Genomic DNA, 26,889 nt, shown 5'->3' on the forward strand with positions numbered 1-26,889 from the left:
AGGCGTTGCAAGATGTACAGGATTAGCAATCATATGTCAAGGGTTGGGGTTATCAAATTAAGATAACAAATTTACATTCTTTAGAGAAAACTATAACTAATGTTATGAGAGTACGCCTATATAGCATAAGGCTGCCTAAGTCATCTTTAACTTACTGTCACAATATCAGTTTTTTAAAAAAAGAAACAAAACAAAACAATGTGCTTGCCCAAAAACTGTTTTTCTTTACGTCCGTGTAGCTTGTCAGTCATCGAGGTAATGTTAATTCACAAAGGTTGATTTGAGGCAACGGGACTCTCCTTGCCCTTTGAATTTGTTATGTTTTTACTGCTGTTGTCTGTTGTGCATATGCAAGTATACACTTTTTAAAAATGATGCAACATAATTTATTGCAAATTATTTTGCAGACGCCAAGCTACGACTCACGGACCCAATTTTGAGAACCACTGTCATGTACAGAGATATGCCACCAGTGCACAAATCTCCACAAAGGCTAACTATTAATAAAACTGGCAACAGGCATTGCTGTATCAGCACTTTTATCCAGATTCTCACCAATATTTGTTCTTCCTAGTCTCATGCAGCATCCCGCTACAATGTTTTGTGGAAATTGGCTGTGTATGCAGTTTTTCTTGTAAGTTTACGACTTTTTAGCCTGACACAATACATCATTGTTCTTGTAAGGAATGCTGCGGCTGCTTTTTTCTTGAGAAAAAAATAGTACTTTATTTTTATAACATTCAGACTTTTTTTCCCTCGAAAATAGGTAACTTTTTAAATCTGATGGCATTAAGGGGTACACATGGTTATGTTTGATTTAAGCAAAATTATCTTGACTTGGTAAGATTTGCTAAAACAAGCAGCAGCCTTAACCCCCTTAACAATGTCATAACACTAGTCTGCATACTTCCTCATATAGCTATGATGGTTCTTATTTTAAGGTAAACATACTTTACAACCAGAAAAAACTTGATAAGTTATAATACATTCAAATATCTTGGCAGAGAAAGAACAAGCATGTTTAGCCTTGATCTCATATGTATAACATCGATCAGACTTTAGTTTTTACAGCATATAAAGTGAAAACTGCTAACTATATTGTCCTAATTTTACAAGTTTACATGGTCAAAATGAACGCTACAAAAAGGTTTCCGTATAAAACAAAGCTAGTGGTGGCCTAATATTTGTACATATAAAGCATAGATAAGAGCTCATGTCCTTTTTTTTCCTGAAATGTCATTTTTTTCCCCCATAATTTATAAGTGTGGATTTGCTAAGGCTCAGTTGGAATGGTAATTTGTTTTGTCTCTACGTTTGTCAGCATTAGCAGTTGCGAATAGTGACCACGCATTGGAGGCTAATGGGGCAAACTCCTCCTCCGAGGAGGAGACCTCGGAGATAGTGCACGAGTCCAGGCTGAGGGATGACAAGGCCGAGCTCGCTCGTGGTTGGTGGAGGTTCAGTTTGGACACCAGCGGTTTGCCGACGGTCACCGTTTGCCTTTCCTCCACTTCCTCCTCCAGGTTGACGTAAATGTAACGGAGACGGACGGCGAACGTGAGCTCTTTCTGTAAGACATAGCAGGCCGAAACATATTCAAGGCATTCATAAGGCGATTCGAGTCGATCATAATGAAAAGAGGCTTGACCTTGAGTCTCTGTAAGCTGCAAATGCGAGTGTACAGACTGGGGAGTTCGGGTGAAGGAAGTTCCTCTTTGATTAATAATAAACTGCCTGCTTCCACCAGAGTTCCCTGATTGCTCTTCTTTAAGTCAATATCCACATCCTGCCATTAGAGCACAACACAGTAAAGGAGAGGACAGTTCGCATGGTTCAGTCAGTGTTTTGGTTTGCATCAAGCTCCTGTTCAGGACACTAGCGCTCGTTCTCATTAGGGTCAGCTAAAGTCTATTCCATAGCGGACAATGCGTATTGTCAAAGTAAAACAATTACTACATGAATTGTGTAAATTAAATATTACGCAAATCGCACAGCAGCAGATCTAGTGGCTAGCATGTCCACCTCACAGTTCTGAGGTTTGGTGTTTGAATCTCGGTTCCGACCTTTCTGTGTTGAGCTTGCTTTTTCAGAATTTCAGGACATTCAGAAAGAGATTCTTTCATCACATTAGAAAAATATTGTGTGTGACCATACCTCAGGGAAGTCAGTAAGTTGAGCAGAGCATGAAGCAATTTCTTTGGGCTTGTCCAGTATGCGTGTGTAGATGACCATGATGTTGGAGAATTCAGCAGCAAATCTACAGAGTATATTTTGAACGAAAATCAGCGGTATTTTGAGAAAACAATTGACATCATTTGTTTTCATACAAACCCAAGTTGGATCTTCACACCACAATCAAAGTTAACAAAATGGCTCTTTGGCAGGACTGTAAAGACAAATCACAACATTGAAATACATTTTTCCGTGGTAAGATTTGACCGTACAGAGTGGTTTGACTTCAAGTACCATTAGCAACAGCCCACTGCAAGTTGCGAGCCGAACAGGCTGCAGAGCAGTCTGACGTATGAATAAGGTCAGTGAGGGAACGCCGCTCGGAGAGATTACTGCGGAGCTCCAGAGCCTGCCTCCCTCGCGTGATTTCAAAGCGACCCATGTCTGGTTAGAGCGTGAAGGAAAAGAGGGGGGGCAGTTAATATGCGAAGGCCTATGGGAAACATTCGGAATGCAGAAGTGGTACAATTTGGAGTGCAACCAAATTATGGAGGGAAAAAGAAATGCCTCAAAAGTCAACCAAAACTTGGGAATTCATCAGTCATCAGCAAACCTTGTGAGACTTTACTTTAGTGAGCATAGAAAGGATTAATTCCACAAATATATGTTGCTTTTTATTTGGCTTTATTAGTATGATGCCTTCACAAAACAGTAGCGAGTGATGGCGAAGATGAAAAGTTTAATTGAAATTAAAGAACCAGAAATGTTAACTGATGGTCTGGAATGAGCTACACATCAGCAATGTACACAAAAGGCCACAAGGTGTCAGTACCGCTCTGCAACATCTTCCGGTTCCCTCGCCACTTTCTGTCTGATGTCATCAAATGGTTTGTAGTTTTACTTTACTTTAATCATATTATACACCGTGGTTAAGTTCTCTATAAAGCTGCATGGTAGTTAAGAATGTTAAAATATTACAGTCAGTACAGTCAATAAAGGTTACGCAATTCCTTTTTATTGCCATTGTGAATACTGTTTTGATATTAGAGCTAGTTGGAGGTCAACCAGCACCATGGAACAGTAGTTAAGTGTTTGATAATAATGACTGTCTTTTTATTTCCAATGTGTGTGTGTATATATATATATATATATATATATATATATATATATATATATATATATATATATATATATATATATATATTTTTTTTTATTTTTTTAATTTTTTTTTTTTATTTTTGTTTTTTTTGAAAAACACGCACACAAAAAACACTTTTCATGCTGAGGAGCTGTTATCAGTAACTGCATTGGGTACACATACACAATCTAATGGCTCTAAGCTGTACGATAAATTCTGTCGTTACGGTAGACAATAATGCTGACTTTTGATTGCTACTGTCAGAAAGTTATTCATTTGACTATATGCTTATTATTGTGGTTGTAATTTTTGATGTTGTAAAAACTCTACCCAGATGTTGTAATAATAGAATTATATAAGGCAATACAAATACTAGAATACTATTATAATGAAGTTAAAAAATTCAAATGCAAAGAATGAATTTGAGAAAATAGTTATTTATATTTAAGTATATACAGTATATTCACTTGCCTGCATCTAAGTCAGGCAAGGGAACCATTACCGTGACCCCTGAATAAAGTTAGGGAGTTGAATCCTTGGTAAAGATTTGAATGAAGACGTTGATATGTTGTCCAGATTACTGCTATTTTATTTTACTTTTACCCGTAGCGCATGAAAATAACATTTAGCTAGATGAGAGACAGTGGTAGTTTCTGGCATGTGCATTCTGTGCAGCCGCACAGGGTGACATTACTGAGGGGACAACAATGCAATTGGTTTTCTATCGTTCATGATGGCAAAGGGTGACCTGTTAGGTTCATTGAAGACTCGAAATTGTCCCTAAGTGTGAATGCTTGTTTGATTTTTACAGCACGTGTGCCCTGCGACTGGCCGATGACCAGTTCCGGTGGTACCCCGCCTCTGACCCAAAGTCATCTCGGAATTGGCTGCAACTCACCGGTGACCCTAATGAGGACAAGTGGCATAGAGGAAAAAAAAACCAATTTGATGTACCTTCTGCCACCCTGTCCAGCATGACCGTGACCTTCTCATCCTGGCAAATCCGCCGCTTGAGGAAGCTTATGAAGATACCGTTAGACACATCTTCTCTTCGCATTTCATAAGCCTCCGCATCAACACACCTAAATTCACCAATGTACTCATAAATTGCTCATAAAACACAGACACTTCCGCTTCAACTTACGTGGCATAACCAAACACTATATTTGCCGTCACCTTCAACAGTCCAGGCTGGACTACGACTTCATCGTTTGGATTTCTAAAAGAATGAAAACAATTCAAACACAAATATGCACAGAGAAAACATCGCATAAAAGGCAGGCAACAGTCAATGTGAAACCTTTTGCGGCACATGTCCAGCAGGAACACGTTGAGTCCGGTCTCTTTCTCCTGCATCCTGGTTAGTATATTCTGCACGCAAATGCAGTGCTCTGATGTGTATGAGGCTGGCGCATCGATGGGCACCATGAAACTGTTGCCGTAGTTCTCATAACCGTGACCGGCAAAGTAGAGCAAGCCTGTGCAAGAAGAGCAAAGATGGAGAAGCGCCAACAGAATTTTATCCCGAGGTGCATGTAGGGTGTCGAAAGGCTTTTAATTGAAGTTAGGCATTCAGACTGAGGCATCTCCTAAAGCAGAAGCCACTGTTTGAGGAAATGCAGTACACGAGAGAACAAGTTTTGAAGCTTAAATGCCCGAAGACGAACCGTAAACTCCTTTGCCGAGGAGCAGCAGGAACTCGGTGACGGCGCTGTGCATTTCCTGCCAATTGAGGTCCAGGAGAGAAACCACCTTGAAGTCCATTTGCCTGAGGAGGTTGCCCAGCTCGTGGACGTCCGCCATGGGAGCGCACAGCTGAGTGCGATAGCGGTAGTTCAAGTTGCCGATCAGGAGGGCCACCTTGTCTGTGGCTGGGGAGGGAAAGAGCTTAGGTAACTCTTGTCAATAGTTTCCAACAGGTGGATAAATCGCTACTTTTACAATATGGAAATGGCTTTGGCAAAGCTCGGTGTGATCTGACACAGAAAACACAGTTGACTGTTTCTGGGTGGGAATTAAAATCGCGAGTCACTTTTTTTTAAAGTTGCTGGAGCGGTTGGAAACATGGCAAAATATTAGGGCTGCAACTAGCGATTATTGTAATAATCAATGAATCTGCTGATTATTTAGTCGATTCATCGGATTAAAAGAACTTTAAATTTCCATCCCTTGAATCAAAAATGGGACATTATTTCAAAATGACGCTAAAAAAAATAGATATATATGATTCAGTTACTGCTTTGATCCGTAACATGTCAGAAAATAGGCAAAAATGCTTTTTAAAGATAATAAGTCTAATTTCATGGAGGACTGGATAATATTTACTGTTGAGCATTTGGACAGTCTTAATTGAAATAAAAGGTATCCAAACAATTCATTGATTATCAAAAATAATTATCCATGAAGTTGATCATCAGTTAGTTGTTGATTAATCGATTAATTGTTGCACCTCCACTAAATGTAGTGACCAAATCACTAAGTTAGTAACGTTGCCTCTGCTATTGCAAACTCGCTCCCGGTTGCATCCATGTTGTTAGTGTAAGAACTGCATGTCAAGTGCTTTCAACTACAGTAGATGCAAAAAAAAAAAAAAAAATCTTCCTGACAAATGAAATCAAATTAACCGATAAAGTCGCCAAGCCCCACAGTTTACTTAAATCCTTTACTATCATTGTGAACTATCTGGTGATTTCTATGAAAAAAATCAATACAATTCTAATTACCATAAAATTGGTTGGATAATGGTGGCGGATTGGTCATCTGTGGACGTACTTCTTCACTTATGACGTGACTGTCCACTTCCTCGGATTCTATAAACATTAAAAAAAAAAAAAATTACAAAATGAAAATAAATGTGCATGTGGTTTGCCTAGTGCGTTTTCATTGCTTTGTTGTTTGTCTACAAGCAGCATTAAGCAAAAACAAATGTCTCCGTTTTCTATAGCACATGCCCTCATTAGGGTTGTGGCTGAATTGGAGTCAATCCCAGATGAGGTGCGGTACACTCTGGTTGCCAACCAATCGCACGACGCATCAAAGTGACAATTAACCACTCACACTCGCACCTATGGATAATTTAGAGTCTTTACTGAACCTAATTTTTATGTTTATGGAATTTGGGTGGGCATGAATGCTGAAATCCAAATCCAAACCTAAGAACTGCGAGGCATGTGTGCTAACCACTGAACGCTGTTTAGCCTATGCAAACACCACCTGTTTTTAATGAAAGAGAGGCTGAAACAGATTTGTTTGTCCAGTGCTGTGGTTGTTTTTTTTTTTGGCTGTTTGCATTGTAAAACAAGAACTAATAAGTGATGTAGTGATGAGAAACGAGAGGAAGTGAACGCATCTCTAGTTCCACTCTGCACTATTTTGTTTAAGGAATACCTAAGCCGCGGTCAATTGCTACCCAGGAGGGATCAGTGATGGAAGTTGGGCCTGCATATAAAAGGAAAACACGATATTATATACAGAGAGCAGTCGTGCAGCATATATACATAAAAAAATGGAATAGATCATGTTGCACCTATGCTGACAGTAGCAGGCTCACTCCACACTTCGTGAAACAAGTTGAACACTTTGCATCTGTATTGGCCTCTGTGTGCTGTGGTCACACACGGGATCTGGAAAGTCAGAAACAGAACTTGTTTTGCATTATAACTGGGGACGCAATGATGCTGTATGAGTTTTGACTACTTTCTTCAATGGTATGGCATTTGGGACGAAAACAACATTGCCTCTACAGTTAACAAAGGTTTATGATTAAGTTCCATCCCATGAATTTATATGAAATAAGCCGTTTTTAAATGACAAAAACTTGGAAGTCAATAAGCATCATGGAGCTGATTGTGCTCACCTTTGGAGGTTTCACTGAGATTTCCGAAATATGATCTGTAGATATGGGGATTACGATACAGGCTGACTTACTTTGAGAAGACGCATTTTGTTTTGTGGCATCGGAGTGGAGTTGTGGTACCACTGGTACTGGGCAGGGGGGGTGGCCACGGCAGCGCACTCCAGGAGCAACATGTCACCCTCAGATGCCGTTTGGGACTGAGGTTGGCAGATGATACGCACACCACTGGATGAGCCTGAGAATATGTCGCCGCTACAGCCTGGAATGACAAGAATTGAATAGGTTCTTCCTTGGTACACAAAGTTTTGGAAAGTGGCAGGGCGAGTGCTCAAATCAGGCTAGAGCTGTTCACTTGCTACACACTAAAAAATGCTGGGTTGTTTTCCTAACCCACTGATCGGGTAGCTGTGGATTTTCAGTAGATTGGGTAAATTTTATCCAAGATTGGGTTAAATATTTTGACCCTCCAGATTGGCTGGATTAGGCTGGATGAGTGAGTGAGTGAGTGAGTGAGTGAGTCAGTGAGTCAGTGAGTCATTGAGTCAGTGAGTCAGTGAGTCATTGAGTCAGTGAGTCAGTGAGTCAGTGGGTAACATTGAACAAATGGATCGGGGTTCAAATTGGCTCGGGTGGACGGCCCATCGATGGGAAATGGGTGGGGTGTGTCAGGAACAAGGTTATTAGTTAACAAAAATGAAAAAAATAACTAACAGAAAAAAAATAATTATAATAATAAATAATAAGAGTTTGAAATTATAAAACGAAGTAAATCTAATAATAATTTGAGTGAAAATGAGCGGTTTCGTCTTTGTCAATTAATATCATATGAGAGCTTTCAGGGTTCATTAAAAAATTTATTCATTTCGGTATTGATGTGCGCCCAAGAAGGAAGGTCAAAAAGGTGTTTTAGAATTGCAGTTTACTTTATTTTACTACACAATACACAATGACCTTTTCTTTTTAATCTTGCACTTGACAAATACTCCATAGATTAAAATTCAAAAACTAAAACTAATACTAAAACTAATAAAAACTAAACTAAAACAAGGCTTTTAAAAAAAAAAAAAAAAAAAAAAACCTAACAAACCTGCTATAAAAAATAATTAAAACTAACGGAATTAAAAAAAAACAAAAGTCAAAACAAAATTAAAACTAACTATAATGAAAATTGCAAAACTATTGTAAGCCTAGTCAGGTAGGGCATCCGGTGTAAAAACTGTGACAAACATATCATGTGAGTGATTTGCTGTGGCAACACCTAAAGGGGAAAGTTTCTAATTCTCCTTAAAAAATTTTGGTAATGAAATTAGTATTATTTTTAACTACAGCAATACTGATAAACTGGTAATCAATTTCTTGGTAGCTTGACCTCATCAATATGGATAGTTTTTTTTTTTTTAAACCTCTTGTTGGTCCCTTTTAGACTTGATCTATTTCACACAACTTGGGTTATTTTTAACCCAACAATTTCGGACTGTTGACAGGACTGTCCTCTTTCTATATGCCCATAGGACTGAATCATTTGCACCCCATTAGGAAGTGGAAAGCATTTATGTTTCAACTATTCAAGAGCTATAGAGAATGGATGGATGGAGAGCAGGGAGGTTCATACCTGGACTCGAGCTGTGTGAAGAACGAACCAAGCGCACCTGAGCCCATTGGGAGAAGACGCAGGTGTCACCATGGTTGACCCTACAGATGTAGCTACCCTGGTGCTCGGGGCCCAAAGGACACACAACAAGCTCATGTGTGCGTCCAGTGGCTTCGGAAATCTTACACAGAGACAAAGAGAGTATGATGTCATCTGAAGTTGACATCCTGTCATTGCTAATAACAATACTTACCTCCTCTTTGCCTTTAAACCACTGGTAACTTAATCCAGGAGGCCCAGAGGCTCGACATGTCAACACCACCCTGCTGCCCAGTGTGGCCCGCTGGGGGCTGGGCTGTGCTGTAACCCGGATCTGCTCGATTGCTGTTTAACATGAAGTAAAAATAGCCAATTTTAGAAAATAATACTTCCAAGTCGCTTTTTGAAATGACAAATTCCGCATACCACCCATGATCAAAGATAGTAATGCTCTGAACATTTGATATTCTTAGTATTGTGTCTGAGTCAGATTGAGCCTTGACTGAGTTTTTCCTTCACAGCTCACAAGGCCTTTACCAGGAAGACATGTTTGAAGACTACCAAGTGTACCCAAAAAATCTAGAGGATTTTTTTGGAATGATTTCAACCTAATCATCCAGTTATATCATTGGTAATTTAAGTTAAGAAAAATGACTGATGCAGGGATGGAATATCGATGTCAGGGGTGTCAAACGCAAAGTCATATCTGAGCTTTTAATTGGCCCAAATTGAGGAATAATTACTTGACTGTGTTTACTTATTACACACCAGCCCCAACATACATTTTAAAATAAATAATTATAATTTATTGTAAATTATTTTGCTTCCCCAAAGCAGTGGCTCACAAACTGCCAGTTTGACAGAGATGGGAAATTCATCTCCAGAACGTAAAAACCCTGCCACAGTTTGGCCTGAGCCACAGGTGCTTCTAATCAACTGAGTGAATTGAGTAGAAGCACATGTGATTAAAGCCAAACTGTGGCCGTTTTTTTTTTCTTTCTGGACCTGGATTTCCCATCCCTACAGTTTGAGAACCCCAGTCCTTGGGTGGACATTAAGCCTGGTCGAGGCGTACCTGTAGTGGTGAGCAGCTGCACGGCCTCCTGGTGGTCAATCTTTCTCAGACACTGTAGCAGAAAGAGCAGAGAGCAGGATCGATCGACCAGTCGAGCTAAGAAGCAGCGTCCCGGGCTTCCTGTCGCACTTAGCACCTGGAGTGAGCAGTCGGTCACATCCCTTTCACTGCAGGAGGGAGGTTCAATGTTAAATAAACTGAGTTTAGAAATTCATGACGTAACTGTAACTACACACATTTGTGATAGTGATTATTGTAATAATTTGTGATATTAACGTGTCTTGGGATGCTGTTTGCGAACAAATTCCCCACAAAAATCTATTTTAATAAATATACTTGGCAGCACGTTGAAAAGTGGTCAGCACATCTGTCTCACAATTTTGAAGGTCTCAGTTCGAATCTTAGGTGATCCTGCATGCCGTTTGCATGTTATTCCACTGCCTGCGTGTTTTTCTCCTGGTAGAGAAAAAGATGCATGTTTGACTCTAAATTGCCAAAAGATGTGAATGTGCATGTGGATGAGTGGATGATTGTTTGTCTACGTATGCCTTGTGATTGGCTAGCAACTGGTCTAAGGTGTTTTGCCCCAAAGTCAGCTGAGATATACTCCAGCTCTAGAAAGCATATATAAATAATTGTTTTCTTGCATTAAATGGATATGCCTAAATGTAAAGAGTTCATTATCAGGACAAAAGCCGAGGTAAACACCTGCTTATGAGTACATCAATTTATATGCTTCCATTTTTGTGAACATTTTAGGGCAAAGCGAAGGCCCCTTTCTGTTGCCACAAAACAATTTGAAATGTGGACTCGTCAGACCACAGAACACTTTTCCACTTTGCAGCAATACATCTTAGACAAGCTCGGGCTCAGAGAAGCCGGCAGCGTTTCTGGGTGTTGTTGATAAATGGCTTTTGCTTTGCATAGTTGAGTTTTAAGTTGCACTAACGGATGAAGCACCGAACTGTATTTACTGACATTGTTTTTTTCAAGTGATCCTGAGCCCATGTGGTGATATCCTTTACATATGGATGTCCGTTTTTGATGCAGTGCCGCCTGAGGAATTGAAGGTCACGGGCATTCAATGTTGGTTTAGGGCCTTGCCGCTTCCATGCAGTGATTTCTCCCGATTCTCTGATCCCTACATTTCTTGTAATTATACCTTGATGAGCGTTGTCCTCACACTGTTTGTCAATTTTCTCACGCATTTGTTCACAAAGAGATGAACCTCACCCCATTTTTCCTTGTGAGTGACTAAGCAATTCAGGGAAGCTCCTTTTATACCCAGTCATGGCACCCACCAGCTCCCATTTCGCCTGTGCGATATTCCAAACAGGTGTTTGATGAGCATTCCTCAACTTTCTCAGTGTTTTTTGCCACGTCCTAGCTTTTTTGGAATGTGTTGGTTGCAGCCATAAAATTCTAAGTTAATTTCTATTTGCTAAAAACAATCAAGTTTATCAGTTTGAACATTAAATGTTGTTTAATGTTAATTTATTGATTCCATGTTGTTGTATCATGTTGTAAAATACTTTGTTACAGCTCTAGCTGTTATGAAATGCGCTCTATAAATAAAATTGTATTGTATTTAACACACCGTCCCAACTTCATTGGAATTGGGTTTGCAATATATTTTTTCTTTTGAATTGAACTACTCAAATGAAAAAAAACACTTCCACGTGTCTATGTAAATCATTCAGATGTGCCAGTTTTCACTTTCACTTGCTGTCGTACTTGTAATGGCCAGTAGGTATCCCATTACCTTTGTTCAAAAACTACCGGTAATTTCACTCTCAGCAGCTACACTAAAACATCTATTTGTAAAGTAACCATCAACACAATGCTTAAATTAAATTAAATTCGACGTTTCATGTAAAATGTTGCTCTTTTACCAGAAACTATTCTGATGTAATTCAGTACGTTCGACATGAGTGTCGATGATGCGTTCAAGGCTCACCTGCAGCGGAATTTCGGGTCTTCAGACACAACTTGGGCCAGCTGTCTCCATCCGCAGGTGGAGTTGTCCAACATCTTGGCCAGTCTGTCGAGCACTTCTTTAGCCACATTAGCGAGGGTTAAGTTACACTCCATCTTTTGTGATCAAGCTAAAAACACAGGTCAAACTGAAAACAAGCGCGGTGATAGAAAGCAGTCACGTAAAATGTTCGAAGGGGGGTTTCCCGTTTCAAAAAAGGAAGCGAAACTCTGATGGGAGAAACAAAATCTTCAATCGGCCCAGCAGAAACAAACTACAAATTCATTACGATGTGAAACTCAATTCAACACATACGCCAAATTTACACTTCCGCCATCCGTGTTGACGTGACGAAATCTGGTTTAAAACCTACCGAGTGACTTGACGTTGGATTTCAAACTAGTCGTGAGAGCGCGTACAAGAATTTATGTGAGTCATTTTAATACCCCGAGGCTCATGAGGTGTATGAAGTTGTTCCTCAGATGATCAGCATTCAGCTCAGTTCCTCATTTTGCTCTATCACCCACGTGCACAGGGGCTGGTTCGCACGTGTTGCCATGGTGACCGCACTGAAGTCAGTGGACAGAAACAAGAGGTGGCCCATGCATACATGATGAAGGCCAATGGGAAATTCGAGTTGGGGGCTTTGTTTTTAGCATAGTGTAATCATTCGACTTATTGCGACAGTGTTTTTACACCACGAGAGGACCTGAGTTGATTTACACAATATTCCAAATAATAAAATTAGATATTGGGATACTGAAACTACTAAAAGTAGCGATTATGAACCAATATATAAATGCATTTGACGTCAACGTGTCGTCTAGTTTATAATTTCTACTGCAACAGTAATATGCAATTAATTTGTGGCCACTTTGACCAGTTCTCGAACTTTTAAAACCAAGTACCTCAAAAAAGACCTGTCTCTCCAAGTTCCACCAGCATTACAACATGGTAGCGTAGTAGCCCTAAGTATTCATTGACAAAAGACAGACGTTTTGTTCCTATATATTTATTAATGTACTGCACATTTACATATCACAAGTAAAAATAATAGGTGTTCAAAAACATTTTGTGACTCAATTATTCCATGATTCTACTCCAAAAATAAAATATTACCTTCTCCTGTTGTTTTGCAGTTGTTAAAAAGGAAACGGGTGCAAGAATAAGTTTTTAAAAAGCCACACAATTGCAGTACAGTAAAAGAAAAATACAAAAACATACCATGCATTCTAAAATTCTTAAAACATTATTCAGTTTCACTTCACAGAATTCAAAATGAATTCAGGCCATTGAAAAATATCTTTAAAAAAAAAAAATATCCAACATCTTCATTGATCCTATGCAAAGTCACTTTAACAACTCATAAATTCCCCCATGGGGATGAATATCATAATATGTCACCAATAAATAAATGTCATTTCCCCCAAAACAATTAAGATGATGCAACTAAAAATGTAGCAAATGAGTCATGATTCAATCTCCCTATAAACTACTTCTTTAAAATAGTCACGGAAAGGGACAAAAGGGTGTTTTGTTAAAAATCCCTGAGCTTTTAGGCACTTTGGAAATCTGGAGGGAAAATGTAGATAACAACAAACAATGTTCAACCACACTCACAATGAAAATAAAACAAAAATAGCACTCTTGAATCAGCTCCTTGATGGAACAATAACACATCAATAAAAAGTACATATTGTCACTGTTGATGCTGCGTCGCCACATGGCGCAAAACTACTTGAAAATTAGCATTATGTTTTTGAACTTTAAAACAGATGTGTGAAAGTTAAACATTTCAGTTATAGTGGATTTTTAGAAAACTATTTCCTGTAAGGAGATATTTGTTAGACATGCAGCTGAGCCTAGGAGCTCCCTGCACTTTTTTGTGAGACTTAAAACAAAGTTGTCTATTTTTTAAGATCTAGAAAAGCTTTAACATCTTGTAAATCACTAAAGTTGTTTAATAAACATGGGCTTAAAGGCATTTACACTAAGTGTTGTAGTTTTTATTTTTCATAAATTTGACACAATTTTACCCCTTTTTTCTACAAATAAATATCGGCTTCAAATATCGGTTATCGGCCGCCTTGACTACTAATAATCGGTATCGGCCCTGAAAAAAGAATATCAGTCTATCCCTAGAATTCACCATACAAAAACATGAGAATAAAGAAAAACAAAGTCTGTTTTTTTCCTCCTCCCTTTTTCCCCTCCGATAAAACTCAAAAAGTGGTATTTTTATCTGAGAACAAAAAGGTCAGGACAAGAATAAAGTAACAGGTAAGATTATTTCATTAACAGAATTCTTGAAGCGTCTATGTGCCTCTTTGTCCTGGACAGGTAATACTGATAGTAAAAGACTTTTATTTTAAACATAACTTGCTTGCTCCTTGAATTCCTTCCTTCCCTTAAGATAACTTTATCCTTGTAAGATTTGCATTTTCATAAGATTGCCTTTTTCCTGAAAAAAAAGACTATTAAAAAAAAATAAAGAAAAAAAACAAGTTAGTAAGATTACAACTTGTAGTGTATTCATATTTTTTCCTTGAGAGGTCCTAGTACCTCTGTAGTACAGGGATGACATAGTAATATACTGTAGTTGAGCAGCGTTTCAGTGCAGACTTCAGTTTTATCTCAGGCCCGCCACACACACCAGGCGATGCAGCCAAACGCAAAAATATTTGGTGACCCACTCGCACACCTGACGATTGACCCGCACGCAAACGCACTGCAACGGAACAAACTGTCAACCCTGCCGTTATTATCTGGGCACGACGTTTTGAGGGGCCACATATACTGTAATGTTTTTTTATTTTCTAATTGAACCAAAAACAACATGGTGGGATTGTCACGAAAGATGTGAATTGCCCTGGCTGCTCTAACTATATTATAATAATACAAAGAGCGAAAACAGGCGAGAAATAAAGGAGAGATTGTGCATAATTGAGCGGCATTGGCCGTTACGTCTGCAATTTTGCAACACTGTCCACCTGAGATTTAAATTTAAAATAACGGCAAAAGTAGTGGCCAACAATCGGCCACTCGTGAAAACTCGTTGCAGAACCCCAGACACTGTCCGAGAATTCAGTCAGGCTGCGTTGATAGGTGTGCGGCGGTCCTAAGTATCGTATGAGGTCAAATGTTAAATGCAGCATTTAGAGTAGCAGGCTTGAGTCTGAAATGTTGCAAAAAGATACGGTACAGGTAGAAGATGTTGCCTTCTTTTTTTTTTTGGTGTCATTTTCATACCAGAAGCCGGCTCCGGTCTCACCTGCGCAGACAACATCAACATTTCTGGAAGATCCAAAAACTCAGTGCATCCGTGTGTCGCCCTAGTTGTTCATGAGGTACTGGTGGAAGTAGACGCCGAAAAGCGAGCTGATCACCTGGCAGGCTGCCACCCACCAGGTGAAGAAGGCGAAGAAGCCCCTGAAGAAGAGCGGCGTGAGGACGGAGCGCAGCGCGGCCAACATCTCCGACAGGCGGGCCACCGTGACCTGGATGTCCTCCTCCATGTCCTCAAATGACTCCTCGTCTTCGTCCAGCGCGCTCGAGATGACTGGCGCCGCTGTGGGCATCGGCGAGGCGGGCGTCATGTCGGGGCTCGCATCCGCACTTGCTCCGCTCCAAGCAAATCCTCCTGGAATTGAAAAAAAAAACATTTTGACCAAATTTATTTTTTTTTTACTTAAAGGGAAAGTCATGCCATACATATTTTAAGAATATGTTCTATGCCAGCCCACTAGTTAAAACAAAGCATTCTGATAAATATTGCTTTTGTGGAATAAGATCATCTACCCGTTTTTAGCCATCTCAGGGGGCGGCCATTTTGTCACTTCTGTCGACTGAAAATGACATCACAGTTGCTCCGGGCTCAGATAACGACCAATCACAGCTCACCTGCTTTCTGAAGCTGAGCCATGACTGGTCGTTATCTGAGCCCTGAGCAACTGTGATGTCATTTTCAGTTGACAGTAAGTGACAAAATGGCTGGCCAGTGGAGGTGCATAGAACATATTATTGTAATGAAAATGTTGGGGTTGACTTCCTCTTTAACTTCTCTGATAATGATTGGTGAGTGCGTGCATGCGTGAATTACTAACCTAGTGCCTTCAGGGCCAACGTGGAGAAGAGGATAAGCAGAACCGGAACCACATACTGCAGAGTCACCACACTCAGGTAGCAAAACACTCGCGTGACCTGGAGAGGCGCACACACGGACACGCACGCAAACTCTATTCAATTCAATTGATTATTTCAAACTCATGCCTTTACAAAAGTGCACGTGGGCGCACAGACACTTTGGTATCTAAAATGGAGCAAACGAATCCAAGTATAGTCCAACCATGAAGACAACGTGGTGGTCTGACCTTCCTCTGAATGTCAATGGCGGCGATACGTCCGGCTTCCTTCTTCATTTGCTCCACCCACTTCTGGGCCAGGTTGAGGTAAGCCTGCAGATGGTAGCGGGTCAACGCTAGCCGCAGCGCACACAGAGCCACCACGGTCCACAGCCGCACGCTGTCAAAGGCGTCGCTGGACACCCTGCGAGGCCAGGTGAATTGATTCATTCAAAAGTTGTTCGCAAGCGGAATGTGTTGGAGGCACTCACAGCGTGACGGAGGTTTTGCCCAGAGGCGCGTTGGCGAGGAAGTCCCTAGCCATGGGTTTGACCCACAGAATCAACACGATCACCGGAGACAGGAAGCTCATGTGCAACAGAATCCTGCAGGAAGACATTAGTGAAGTGAGCACTGTGCTGGGGTGCCCTCGTATTTCTGTCAAATGCATCAACGCGCACTGGATGAGAGGACGGTCCGAGTTCATCTGCACGGCGTCCAGGTGAGTCTGAGCCAGACGCAGTCCGGGGAACGCCATCAGGGCGCCGACGTATGCACAGAACGCAGCCAGCCCGAGCTTCACCGTCAACTTGGTGACGGGGACCCTTGACGCCAGCATACGACAGTCAAGTCTTGTAACCAGCGGCAACAGCGAAGCGACGCTAGCAGCTAACTTACGACCAATCGGCGTAGCCCTGCTGCTTGGCGAACACCTCCAGGTTGTCGAAGAGACTGGAGAAGCCCGGCTCCAAGCCGAACTCCAGGTAGTCCTCTCGCACCACCAGCACCAGCATGGCCACCAACAGGCACAGGAAGCCGAACGCGAGGCACACGGAACGCTCCCCGCCCTCCTCCGAGCGGAAGTAGTGGCTCATGAGCGTGTGAAGGGCTTTGCTGAAGGATGCATGTTAAGAGGAAACTCTTGTTGCTTGTCTCGCTATTGCATAATACTGAATTTTCTATTGCTAACAAGGTGGGAAAATGTCTGCTTTTACATTACGGTGTTCAAGAGTCTACTACTGACACATACAGTTGACACTTTTTTTCAAGACACCAGCACAGCCTAATAACTTTTAAATTCTGCTTTTACCGTGAAAATAATCCTCAGTTGCCAGTCACGGGGGTATTCATTAATTCACTCAAATTTGTCTCTGACCATGTCAATCAAAGTTGAGCATTGATCAAGTCAACAACAGCTCTTATTTGTCCACCTTATGCACGTTTTGTAGTTTTGGGGATTTTCAACAAAAAGGATACAGGCTGAAAAGGACAGTGAGGACACACCAGATGGCGCCAATGTTCACCTCCTTGCTGGCATCCACCACACTGTAGTAACACTCGGTGAAAAGAAAGACGCCCGTAGCGTAGACGGCAAAGTCAATCAGCCACTGGTACTCCAGGAAGAAACGCAGCACTGAGAGCGAATAAACAAAGTAAGAGAAGAATTCAGTGTTTTTGTGTGCGTGTTGGTTGCTGTTGCTTTGAGAAGCGTTCGTCCAACCAAGGGCATCCATGGCGTTGACTGGAGCTTTCTCCAGGTGAAGGTCGATGTCTTTGGGCACAGTGAGAGGCTTGTTTTCTCCATTTTGTCTCCTGAGGATAAAATTTCAGCCCATCAAACGCGTGACGAAAGTCATTTTTACAAAAGGCCAATTAATTGGTTAACCGAGGACTCATTTTTGTGAAAGCGATCCTGCATTCAACTTGAAGTAAACAAAAAGGCAACAAAATAGAACTTGAATTTACCTCAAGATATAATAACGCAGATAGTGCATTACAGTTTTGTCAGCTTGATACATTCAGAAAAAAAGATATTGCCGGTCACTACTGTTCAATGAAAAACAACTACAAATTTCCTGAGTTCATTTTTTTTCTAAAATTCAACAACCCCCAAAAAAAAGGTGCTTTCTTATTACAATGTTGCCGTCTTAGAGGAGAACGTCTGGATGTATAGCGGCGACATATTTCTTTAAACTGAAGGAGATACTAGATTCTTATAAGATACTTAACTCCAAATGTTAAATGCTCCAACTACAATTCCAACTATACTGGCGCAGGGATAGAAATAAAACAAAATAGTTCACGTAAGGAGACAATGGTGCACAATGTGATGTCGCATATAGTGTAGGTCCTCGACAAATACAAGAAAACTGAATTTTGGAAGACATAGTGTAATTTTTCAATTCTCTACAAAAGTGGTTGAGACGAAAGGCACAAAGACACATAAAAGCTTGCGAAGGTCACGTGACCAAACCCAGAAAACAAGTGAGCTATGATGTTCTTAAGCTGAGCCCATGAAAACTGTGAGGTCAATTTCAGTCAACAGCTGGTGGCAATAAAGTGAGAGATGGATAAAAACGGGTGGATTTTGCTTCTTAATTCATATCTCCAAATTTTGCGATTTTCTTCACCTTTTCAATAAAAAGAAGATACATACTTTTGATTGGACAGTGAAGCAGTGTTTGTGTGGACACTTGTATGGTACTGAGCAAATTGGGGGCTGGAATACATGACTTTCCCTGCAAGCCCTGTTGGGACAACATCACCTCTTGCAGCGTCTGTTGTCTCACCTGTCTCTCCTATTTGTTTTGGGCATCTGTTTCCCAGCCAGCGCGCACAGCTCCCCCTCGGATGGGTGTTTAAACCGGAACAGACTAAAAGAAAACAAGAAATGGTTTAAAAAAACAAAACTGTGATGCCTGCTTGTCCCACAAACAAGAAAGTGGTCTGACCTGCCATTGCAAAGGAGCCAGCGTGCAAAGGAGCAATGCGGCGCCATCCGCTGCATGATGCTGGCAGTCAGCAAACTGACAACCAGCTGGATTCCCATCAGCGCCTAGTGTCGGGACAAAGCGCACACACAAAAATTGTCATGCCAAACATTTTCTATAGGGCGTGTTCTCAGCTGGGAGATGGGTCACAGATAAGATGGAGTATATCCGAGCTCGGGGCACACTTTTTTTTTTTTTAATTATTATTATTACTGTTTTACTCTCGGGGTACACCTTGGAATGGTCACCAGCCAAACATAGCCAGGATAAAAAAAATGAGAGCGCCCCCTGGAGCGGCGTCTTAAACTAGGCAGAGAGAGACAGAGAGGAAACCCATAAAAGGGTTTGCGTGTTTCCTGGGACGACTATTTGTGCTACACGGCAGGTAAGTTCATTCCAAAATCGCAAAACACAACGGAACACACTAGCCACGTTCGGGGGAAAAAAACACTAATGCAGTTTATTTAACGAGAATGCTACAAGCCATGAGTGAATAAATGAACTTAGCAGGCAAGTGGCCGCCGTGCTAAATTTAGCCAAACTTGAGCACCTGTCAGTGCTGCTTGATGCGTTAGCTGTATAGCATTAGCACGGTGGCTCTCGTAGCTAAAGGACGTCAGTGCTGAAGTTACAGTAATTAGTAAAATTACTGTAAATTAACTTACCATCTTTTCCCTCCTGAGTTGTGTGCTTGCACCGACGAAGAGCAGCTGAGACTTCACGAGCGGTGGCAACAGTTGATGCAGGGAAGGTAGTCAGGAGACATGTGAAGCTTCTTCTTGGTATTCTGTGACGTAAGTGTAAGGCTTGATTGCCGCTTGAGAGATGTTGCTGCCCCCCAACGTATGGCGAGAGAATCGCTATAGATCCCGGATGTTGCCGCTTGGTCAAGTGTTGCCTTTAGGTACTCTGTGAAAGCTGTGTGATTTCTACAATTCATAAAAGCTGCGTTATTTCCTGCTTAGCTGCGTCACAGGTGGGGAATTCAGTAGTTCATCCTTAAATAGTCCCAACGCTAATGTTTCATGTAAGCTGATATATGTCTATGTTTCTTACCCTAATTATCTTTAAATCAAACAAAATCAAATTTAAAAATCAACTTTGCTTTGTCACACCATTACCCAACTGTACGTAAATCAGCGGTTAGAGTAGCCAAAAATGTACTCAAGTAAGAGTAATGTTACTTAAGATAAATATGACTCAGGGAGTAATAAAATGTAGTCCTTCAGTAATTACTTGAGTAAGAGTAATACTGAATAACTGATGAGAAACTTTGAATTTATTATTTTTTAATCAGCGCTTGAAAGTCAGATAGACAAAAATATCAAAAGGGAATGTGCAAATTTCAGATATTTCCCAACAATATAACCTCTTTATCTTAAACAAGAATACATTTAATCTTTATAAAATAACAAATTGAAGCAAATTCATTGCTTCAGATTGCTGTGACCACTGGAGCTATTTCTCTGTTGGTGGAAAATACCAATACCAGTGTAAAAGGTGAAAAGTAAGCCGAGGCATGTTTTCCCTGTGCCTGCGTGGTTACAAAAACAGAATATTGTGATGTTTTTTTTTAATATGTGCTCTTTTCTTTTAGAATATCGTGAGCTTTTTATATATCGCCCCCCCACCATATCGTGATAATTATCATATCGTGAGGTGCATATCGTGATATTATCGTATCGTGACATTTGGATATCATGACATCCCTATGTATATCAGTATGTCGCACCACCTTACTTGCGAATAATAATCTCATCATTTCATGCTTCCACTAACATGTAGTTTTACTTTTCATTGGGTGAAAACAAGAATTAGGCAAATGATTAGGCTTAAAGTCTCAGATATGCTCCTCTACATCGTACTTTGTCATGAAAACATGCACAGTCCAAATGAGTGTTTTCCCTTCTGTTGTTACAAATAGGTCACAATCCATAGTAATTAAGTATTTACAATGTGTATTCTCTTAATATCAGATTATACTAAGGAGTTTGGCCACTGGTGGCTGTTATTGTGCTACTGCAGACATAAACACCCTGGCTCGGCCAGCCTGCACATGCATCATAATTTCAGCTCATCCTTTTTAATGCATGAGAACTCCGACGGTGCACCGCCGCGGCCTCCTAGGACCTTCTACCCAAATCCATTCACCCTATTCAAATCTGTTCGTTTTATCTGGGTGGTCTGCCAATTAAATGTCGAATCCCCTCATGCTGTTAATTGGTGGCGCTCCTCCTGCCGCAAGATGTGCTTGATCCCTCGCCTCGTGCATTTGGGCGCAAAAGCGTGACGTTGTGATGAGAGGAGCAGCAAGTAACATCTCTGGTGGCTTTCTCTGCACCACCAGGCAGGCGTCGGTAAACATACATTACATGAAATGAACACGTTCTCTGTATAAAGTGCCTCGGTGTTGTTACTGCTGCAGGCGAAGCCGCGAGCCAAATTGGTCTGCGCGAGCAAGGGGAAATTGATCCGATTAGGTTTTAATTAGAATGGCAATTTTTAAATACAGCAGACCCTCTAAGGTTGAATGCTCGAAAGTAGTATAATTTGGAGATCAATATAGAAGCACACAAGCATTCTAACTGATATTGACAGAGTGCAAAATTTGCTACATTTTACTTTGTATGACAGTTATGAACATTATAAATGTTTATTTGAAGGACCCAAAAAAAATTCTCCGTGGATTTTTTAAGTGTCATTGTGACGTAGATTCGGTACTCATTATTTAAAGATACAATAATATGTTCCATGCAGCCCCAATGGCGGATACACGGCATTCTGATTAATATTGCGTTTGCGGAATATAAGTTAAGCAGTAAAATCCACCCGTTTTTGTAATCTCAGGTGGTGGCCATTCTGCCACTGTCCACTGAAAATGACATCACAGTTGTTCAGGGCTCGGCTCTCCGCCAATCATGGCTCAGCTTCTAGAAACAGGTGAGCCGCCTCAGTAGTCTAAGACTAACCCCGTCTCGTGACTGTCTAAACCCAGCTCATATTCCCAATTAGTCGGCGGACAAACAAACCAACAGAGCTGGGCATCGTCCCTCCGTCCCCAAGTTTCCTTCCTGCGTATTTAATCTACCCACGTGGTCCTGGCCCGTCCCTTGTTAACATATATGAATGAAAACGCTCCCTGTCTCATCCACCAGGTGTGTTGAACTAGAATAGCTTTCGTGAAGTGGAAAGAATAAAAAGGAACACTACAGTTGCAGATGCATTTTTGGCCATGTATTGATTGGGAAAAAAATTAACACACAAATACAAAATGAAAACACTCGCAAGGAGCATGGAGCGGACTCTCATACCAAACTGACTGTGTAAGACACCCTGATTGACTGCAGCTCCTGATGTCAATCACTGAACTATGCCCCATAATGACACATGAATGTACTACTGTCTATTTGTGTGTGTGTTTGTTTGTCTGTGCGGGTGCGTGCGCGAGAGACTTTATTTACTGTAATTACACTTTATAAAACTAATTTTTCTTGACATTCTCTTTTTTTAGGTTTTATTGTTTATATTTACATTTTTAGAAGCTGTGAGATTCCCGTGACCCAAATGAGGATAAGTAGCATAGAAAATGGAAGGATATTTATATTTTGCAATACATTGCTATGTCTCTTTATTCAATACATGTAACAAAAATGTGTTTGGCAGGGGGCTGGGATGGATTATTAGTGTTTCAATTTAATTCAATGGGGACAATTGGAATTACAAATTGGAAGTCTTTGAGTTGATGTTCCATTCCTTGTTCGAGGTTGGAAAGTAGGCCTTTTTGGAATTGCGGCAAAACACTAGTTTTTGAAAGATGATGCAAGCAATATTTAGCTTTCGGATTTTACAAGTGCATTGCCCATTTTTTTCCCCCAAAAGGAGGTCGCTTGACACACACACACACACACACGCACACACACACCCACACCCACACACGCGCACACACACGCACACGCACCCCCACGCACACACACACACACACACACACACACACACACACACACACAGACACAGCTTCTTCCATTATCGTCGCCTCAACTAATCCCATCCCCATGTTAGCCATCTGTGGCTAGTGAGCGGCCAGCCACAAATTAGCGAGGAAGAAATGGACACAAATAAAATGCAAATTCACGCCAACTACTAAGTGGCTCCCCTACTCCCACCGCCTGGCTCGGGGGGCCTCCCGGTTCCCACACTACTTCCCAGGGTCTCTCCCAGAGTGCTGCTGCGGGCTTCTGGGGGGGATGCGGCCCCGCCATTGGCTCGCCTTTGTCTGGCCTCGTGCGCGGCCTTTCAATGGCAGATTTGAATATATGCAAATGTTGCCATGGTGCCCCAACCCCCTCCCTTCATTTTGCTGCCTCTTTTTCTGCACCTTGTTGAAATGCTGCAAGAGGAGCTGTGGGAACCAGTTGTGAAGAGCCTTCACTGTCACACTAAGTTTATTTAACGTTGAATTAATGCATACATACATGATGAGATTAAAGCCTGTGAAAATGACAAAGCGCATAAAAGTGAGGAAACTCACCACCCAAATGTGTCACAGATGTATGTACTAGGACAATTTTTTATTTATTTATTTATTCATTTATTTTTTTTACAAATAGTAATTGTATTTGTCCAATGAATGCGTTCAAATTTCAAGACCTCAAAATCACATTGTGTCACCTGAATCAGGAATTTACACATGTACAGTAGCTGCCCAATCCTTTGTTTACTTGTTCTGAAGGAATTTTGATGTTTCAAAATATAAATAAAAAGGGTCCTCGGTTTACAATGGTCACTATACAAGTGAAAGCCCAAGTGCCATTTATCTTAACACCATCAAGCAACAAAAAATACAATTCATTTCTTTATCAGTTATGCTCTGCTAACACAAATATGTACACAAAACAGTGGCAGGAGCCGCAGAGTTAGCCGTTCGTGCAACATGCTAACTATCCAAAGCATCCATGTCAACATTGACCCAAAAAATGAAACAAATGAAGCTTGTTTTTCTCTTGAACTTTATGTTGGACAATTAGTCCACTTCACTGTGTCATATCACGCTGTTGCTACATCATTCAGTGAAGCAATTCTAAAAGTTACACAAAGTCGTCTGGAAATGCAAAATGAAGCCAATTGCCACAGCGATTGCGCACTAGTTAGCTGCGTTAGTATGTTGGCTGAGTGTCCGAAAGTTTATGTACACTTAACTCATGTATTCACTGCCACTGGCAGCCTGGCACCCATTTTCAAAGCGGAGTTCCCCATACGAGGCTCCGTTAGCTAGCCTGTCAGCTAGCTAGCTAGAGAAAGAAGTCAGGGGTCACAGGCAGCAAGTATTTACAGAACAGCAACAGGTGAACCAACCCGACTTCTACCTTAGGACAGGGTACAGCGATGTATCCTGGTTAAAGTAAAGCCTATAAACTATAAATGAAAACTTTTTGGAGGAAGAAGTGTCAGCTTCCAAGTGCATTCTGTACTGTCAGCCATGCTCCATTCTAGAGAGATGGCGAAAGCAACAGCTCTCGCTTCTTAAACCTGTTCTCCACAAAAGTGAAACCAAACACACAAAGTACTTCGTCAAATAAAGTTTCTCCAAACATGTTTCTTATTTCAGTTAGTTCTTACTAATAATATCAAAGTGCCAGATATTACAGTAACACGTGAAGATAGAAATGTTAATGAATTATTAAAACTAACTTCCAAAGTACAGACTATTCTCCTCTTATGTCATTCTCTTGTTGAGGCTACTCCTTTTGGAATAAGTGTTGCAAACAAGCTAAAGAAAAAGCAACACTTAAAAATAACCCATAGTGGCCATTTTAAACCAGTAGTTTTAAGGGTGTTTTGATAATCACGAAACTGAACTCTTGTAAGGTTTTAACACAGTTGAGTGTTATTTTTATGACGGTTTAACTAGACATGCTTTGAAAACTGTGGTAAAGGGGGAATTTGTACTAGTATAATAAGTGCTCTAATTAACTTTTTGTGCGCTTGCCAAGAGTAGACTTTCCACAGATCTGGTGAACTGGAACAGATCGGAAGATATTTTGCCTTTCATGGTAAAATCGTTGATCGGTTTCTAATGTCATAATTTGTCGATCGGTCAGTGACGACATTTATAGGACCCGCAAAATAAGACATTACAGCAAACACAATCTTGTTCATTCTAGGGACATTCTGTGCTGCCATTGTTAATAATCCAAGGTTTCTCATCATATGTCGGCCTTTTTTTCCAAATATTTGAATTTTTTTTGGGGGGGGGGGTGGGGGGTTAGTTGTTTTTTTTGTTTGTTATTTTTTTGTTTGTTGTTTTTTCCCATGTATTTAATGTTTATCAGCATTTTGGGAGAATTTTCTTGGTTTAATTATTATTTTTCCCCATTGCATTTCAATAGGCGTCAATTATACACAAATTTTGGCTATTCCTTGGCCAGGCCGGTCCAAATTCCCGGTGAATAGTGGTGATCGACTGTACAGTAAATAAAGAAGTCAGTTAAAGGGGTTACATAGTTCCATCTTCTGATCAGGTTGGTGATTGGTTCTCTTTTTTTTTTTTTTAAATCGGTGATCGGTTCCAAAATCCTGATTGTGTAAAGCCTGCCCGCAACCATGCAATTTATTTCTGTATATCCATGAAATTTGTGCCAAATTAAGCATGTTTGACATTCAATATATTGATTTTAAAGGAGAAGGTTGAAGACAAGCCTCCTCAATTCATCAAAAAGAAAAACTTCGGAAGCAAAATTGAATGCAAGGGCCTCTAATTGCCAACTTTGCATGAGTTTTACACCCTGTGCAGACCCCCAAGGTCCCCTCCTCTTCTCCATAGCCCACCCACCTTCCCCCCAATCAATCTGCCGTGTGCATTCAAGGCTGTCTGAATGTGCTTGAACTTGACCGAGGGAACTGCCTGGGAAAAGAGGTGAGACTTTGGCCCTTTTGCTCCCCTCCTTTTCACCCAGCCAGACTGATGCCGGCACTCATTTGCATAAAATTCAGCCCCCTCGTCTCTAATTAAACCAGGAAAGCGTTAAGAAAAAAACTAGTCTGGTCTGCACGTGCGGCCAGGGATGAGCAGACATCTCCTCTCTTCCCCACTGTCGGCGTCCCTTCACAAAGTGTAAGTTGGCTGTTTATTACCACTAAATGATGACCTCGCAGGTGTTCTTACCTGTTTTTGTTTGGTGCTTATGCATTCTGTGTGAGTAGTTTTGTGTGTGTGAACCTTTTTCTCCTGTCAGCAGCCATTTTAGATTTTATGTAGTCCTCTGAGGGCCTTAAGAATATAATGCAAACATTGAACAAATGTTTCTTATGATATAGTATGAGCATGTGTGTGTTTAATGATTTTGTGGGGTTCTTTTTTTTTAAACAGTTTCTCTGAGGTTTTATGACAATTGCATGGCAGGCCAGATCTTGATCTTGATTAAGTGTGGGACTCAATGTTTTTATAGAAGTATGATACAGCAATTTTGTGATAATGATTATATTGGATGAGGAATAACTGTGGAAGGGAAATGCTCTTCCACATTCACATTTTATTTGGGGGGGTTATTTTTTCCATTTTGTTCTTTTATTTTGTAGTTTAATTATTGTATTTGTATTTCTTGTTCTAATTTTTTTGCACATGATCCCGCTGTGATTATTTAGGTTATTCTGATTTATTTCATATACAGCACCATTCAGAAATAGGGCTACGAAAAACAACAAATTCAACTCGTTGTATTGGAAGAAAACTACATCATGATCTATGTAACTAACTGAAGAAGAAAACACTTTTGTATATCTTTATAAATAAATAAGTATTGGTCCTCAGACAGCATCATAACAGAAAACAAAATATTGTACTGTTGATTTGTTTATCTTGCCCCATGTACTGTATGGCCCCGAAGGCTGTAGGTATCTCTGCTCATTTCGATACATGCTTTTATGTTGGCACAG

The 26,889-nt window shown here is 40.7% G+C and overlaps 2 protein-coding genes and 1 long non-coding RNA gene across 13 annotated transcripts in view; 1 reads left to right on the forward strand and 2 right to left on the reverse strand.

Moving 5' to 3' along the window:
- Positions 1-139: 139 nt before the first annotated feature.
- Positions 140-12,403, reverse strand: malt2 (MALT paracaspase 2). Of its 9 annotated transcripts, XM_086047073.1 has the most exons (19): positions 12,220-12,391; positions 11,829-11,976; positions 10,008-10,038; positions 9,872-9,923; positions 9,011-9,141; positions 8,779-8,938; positions 7,238-7,425; positions 6,837-6,933; positions 6,698-6,748; positions 6,034-6,120; positions 4,978-5,181; positions 4,611-4,788; positions 4,455-4,529; positions 4,265-4,392; positions 2,467-2,616; positions 2,332-2,386; positions 2,155-2,257; positions 1,649-1,786; positions 140-1,568 (listed from the first exon to the last, which is right to left on the reverse strand). In XM_086047073.1, the coding sequence occupies exons 2-19, from the start codon at positions 11,960-11,962 to the stop codon at positions 1,281-1,283; spliced, it is 2,250 nt and encodes a 749-aa protein (XP_085903199.1). In that variant the 5' UTR covers positions 11,963-11,976; positions 12,220-12,391; the 3' UTR covers positions 140-1,280. The 9 variants fall into 9 exon arrangements, with proteins under 9 accessions (XP_085903199.1, XP_085903197.1, XP_085903194.1 ...); XM_086047071.1 differs by having other exon boundaries at positions 9,872-10,038; positions 11,829-11,925; positions 12,293-12,403; XM_086047068.1 differs by having other exon boundaries at positions 9,872-10,038; positions 12,293-12,395.
- Positions 12,404-12,848: 445 nt separating this feature from the next.
- Positions 12,849-19,781, reverse strand: tmem161a (transmembrane protein 161A). The gene is made up of 11 exons (XM_086047634.1): positions 19,623-19,781; positions 18,919-19,022; positions 18,757-18,840; positions 17,688-17,779; positions 17,444-17,600; positions 16,865-17,080; positions 16,648-16,791; positions 16,459-16,572; positions 16,217-16,391; positions 15,950-16,046; positions 12,849-15,486 (listed from the first exon to the last, which is right to left on the reverse strand). Exons 1-11 carry the CDS (start codon positions 19,623-19,625, stop codon positions 15,179-15,181), a joined length of 1,494 nt encoding a protein of 497 aa, XP_085903760.1. The 5' UTR covers positions 19,626-19,781; the 3' UTR covers positions 12,849-15,178.
- Positions 19,303-26,889, forward strand: part of LOC147138613 (uncharacterized) — a 56,198-nt gene continuing 48,611 nt past the window's right edge. Inside the window, exon 1 of one of the 3 annotated variants that reach the window (XR_015089018.1) lies at positions 19,303-19,342. This is a non-coding gene — a long non-coding RNA (uncharacterized LOC147138613). Of the gene's footprint in view, positions 19,343-19,638; positions 19,752-25,262; positions 26,069-26,889 lie in introns of those variants that run through there. The other 2 variants (XR_015089016.1, XR_015089017.1) reach the window with 2 other exon arrangements.

This window comes from Filicampus tigris, chromosome 12 (assembly GCF_054856515.1).
Source record: "Filicampus tigris isolate MCC_2025a chromosome 12, RoL_Ftig_1.0, whole genome shotgun sequence".
Classification (NCBI taxonomy): domain Eukaryota; kingdom Metazoa; phylum Chordata; class Actinopteri; order Syngnathiformes; family Syngnathidae; genus Filicampus; species Filicampus tigris.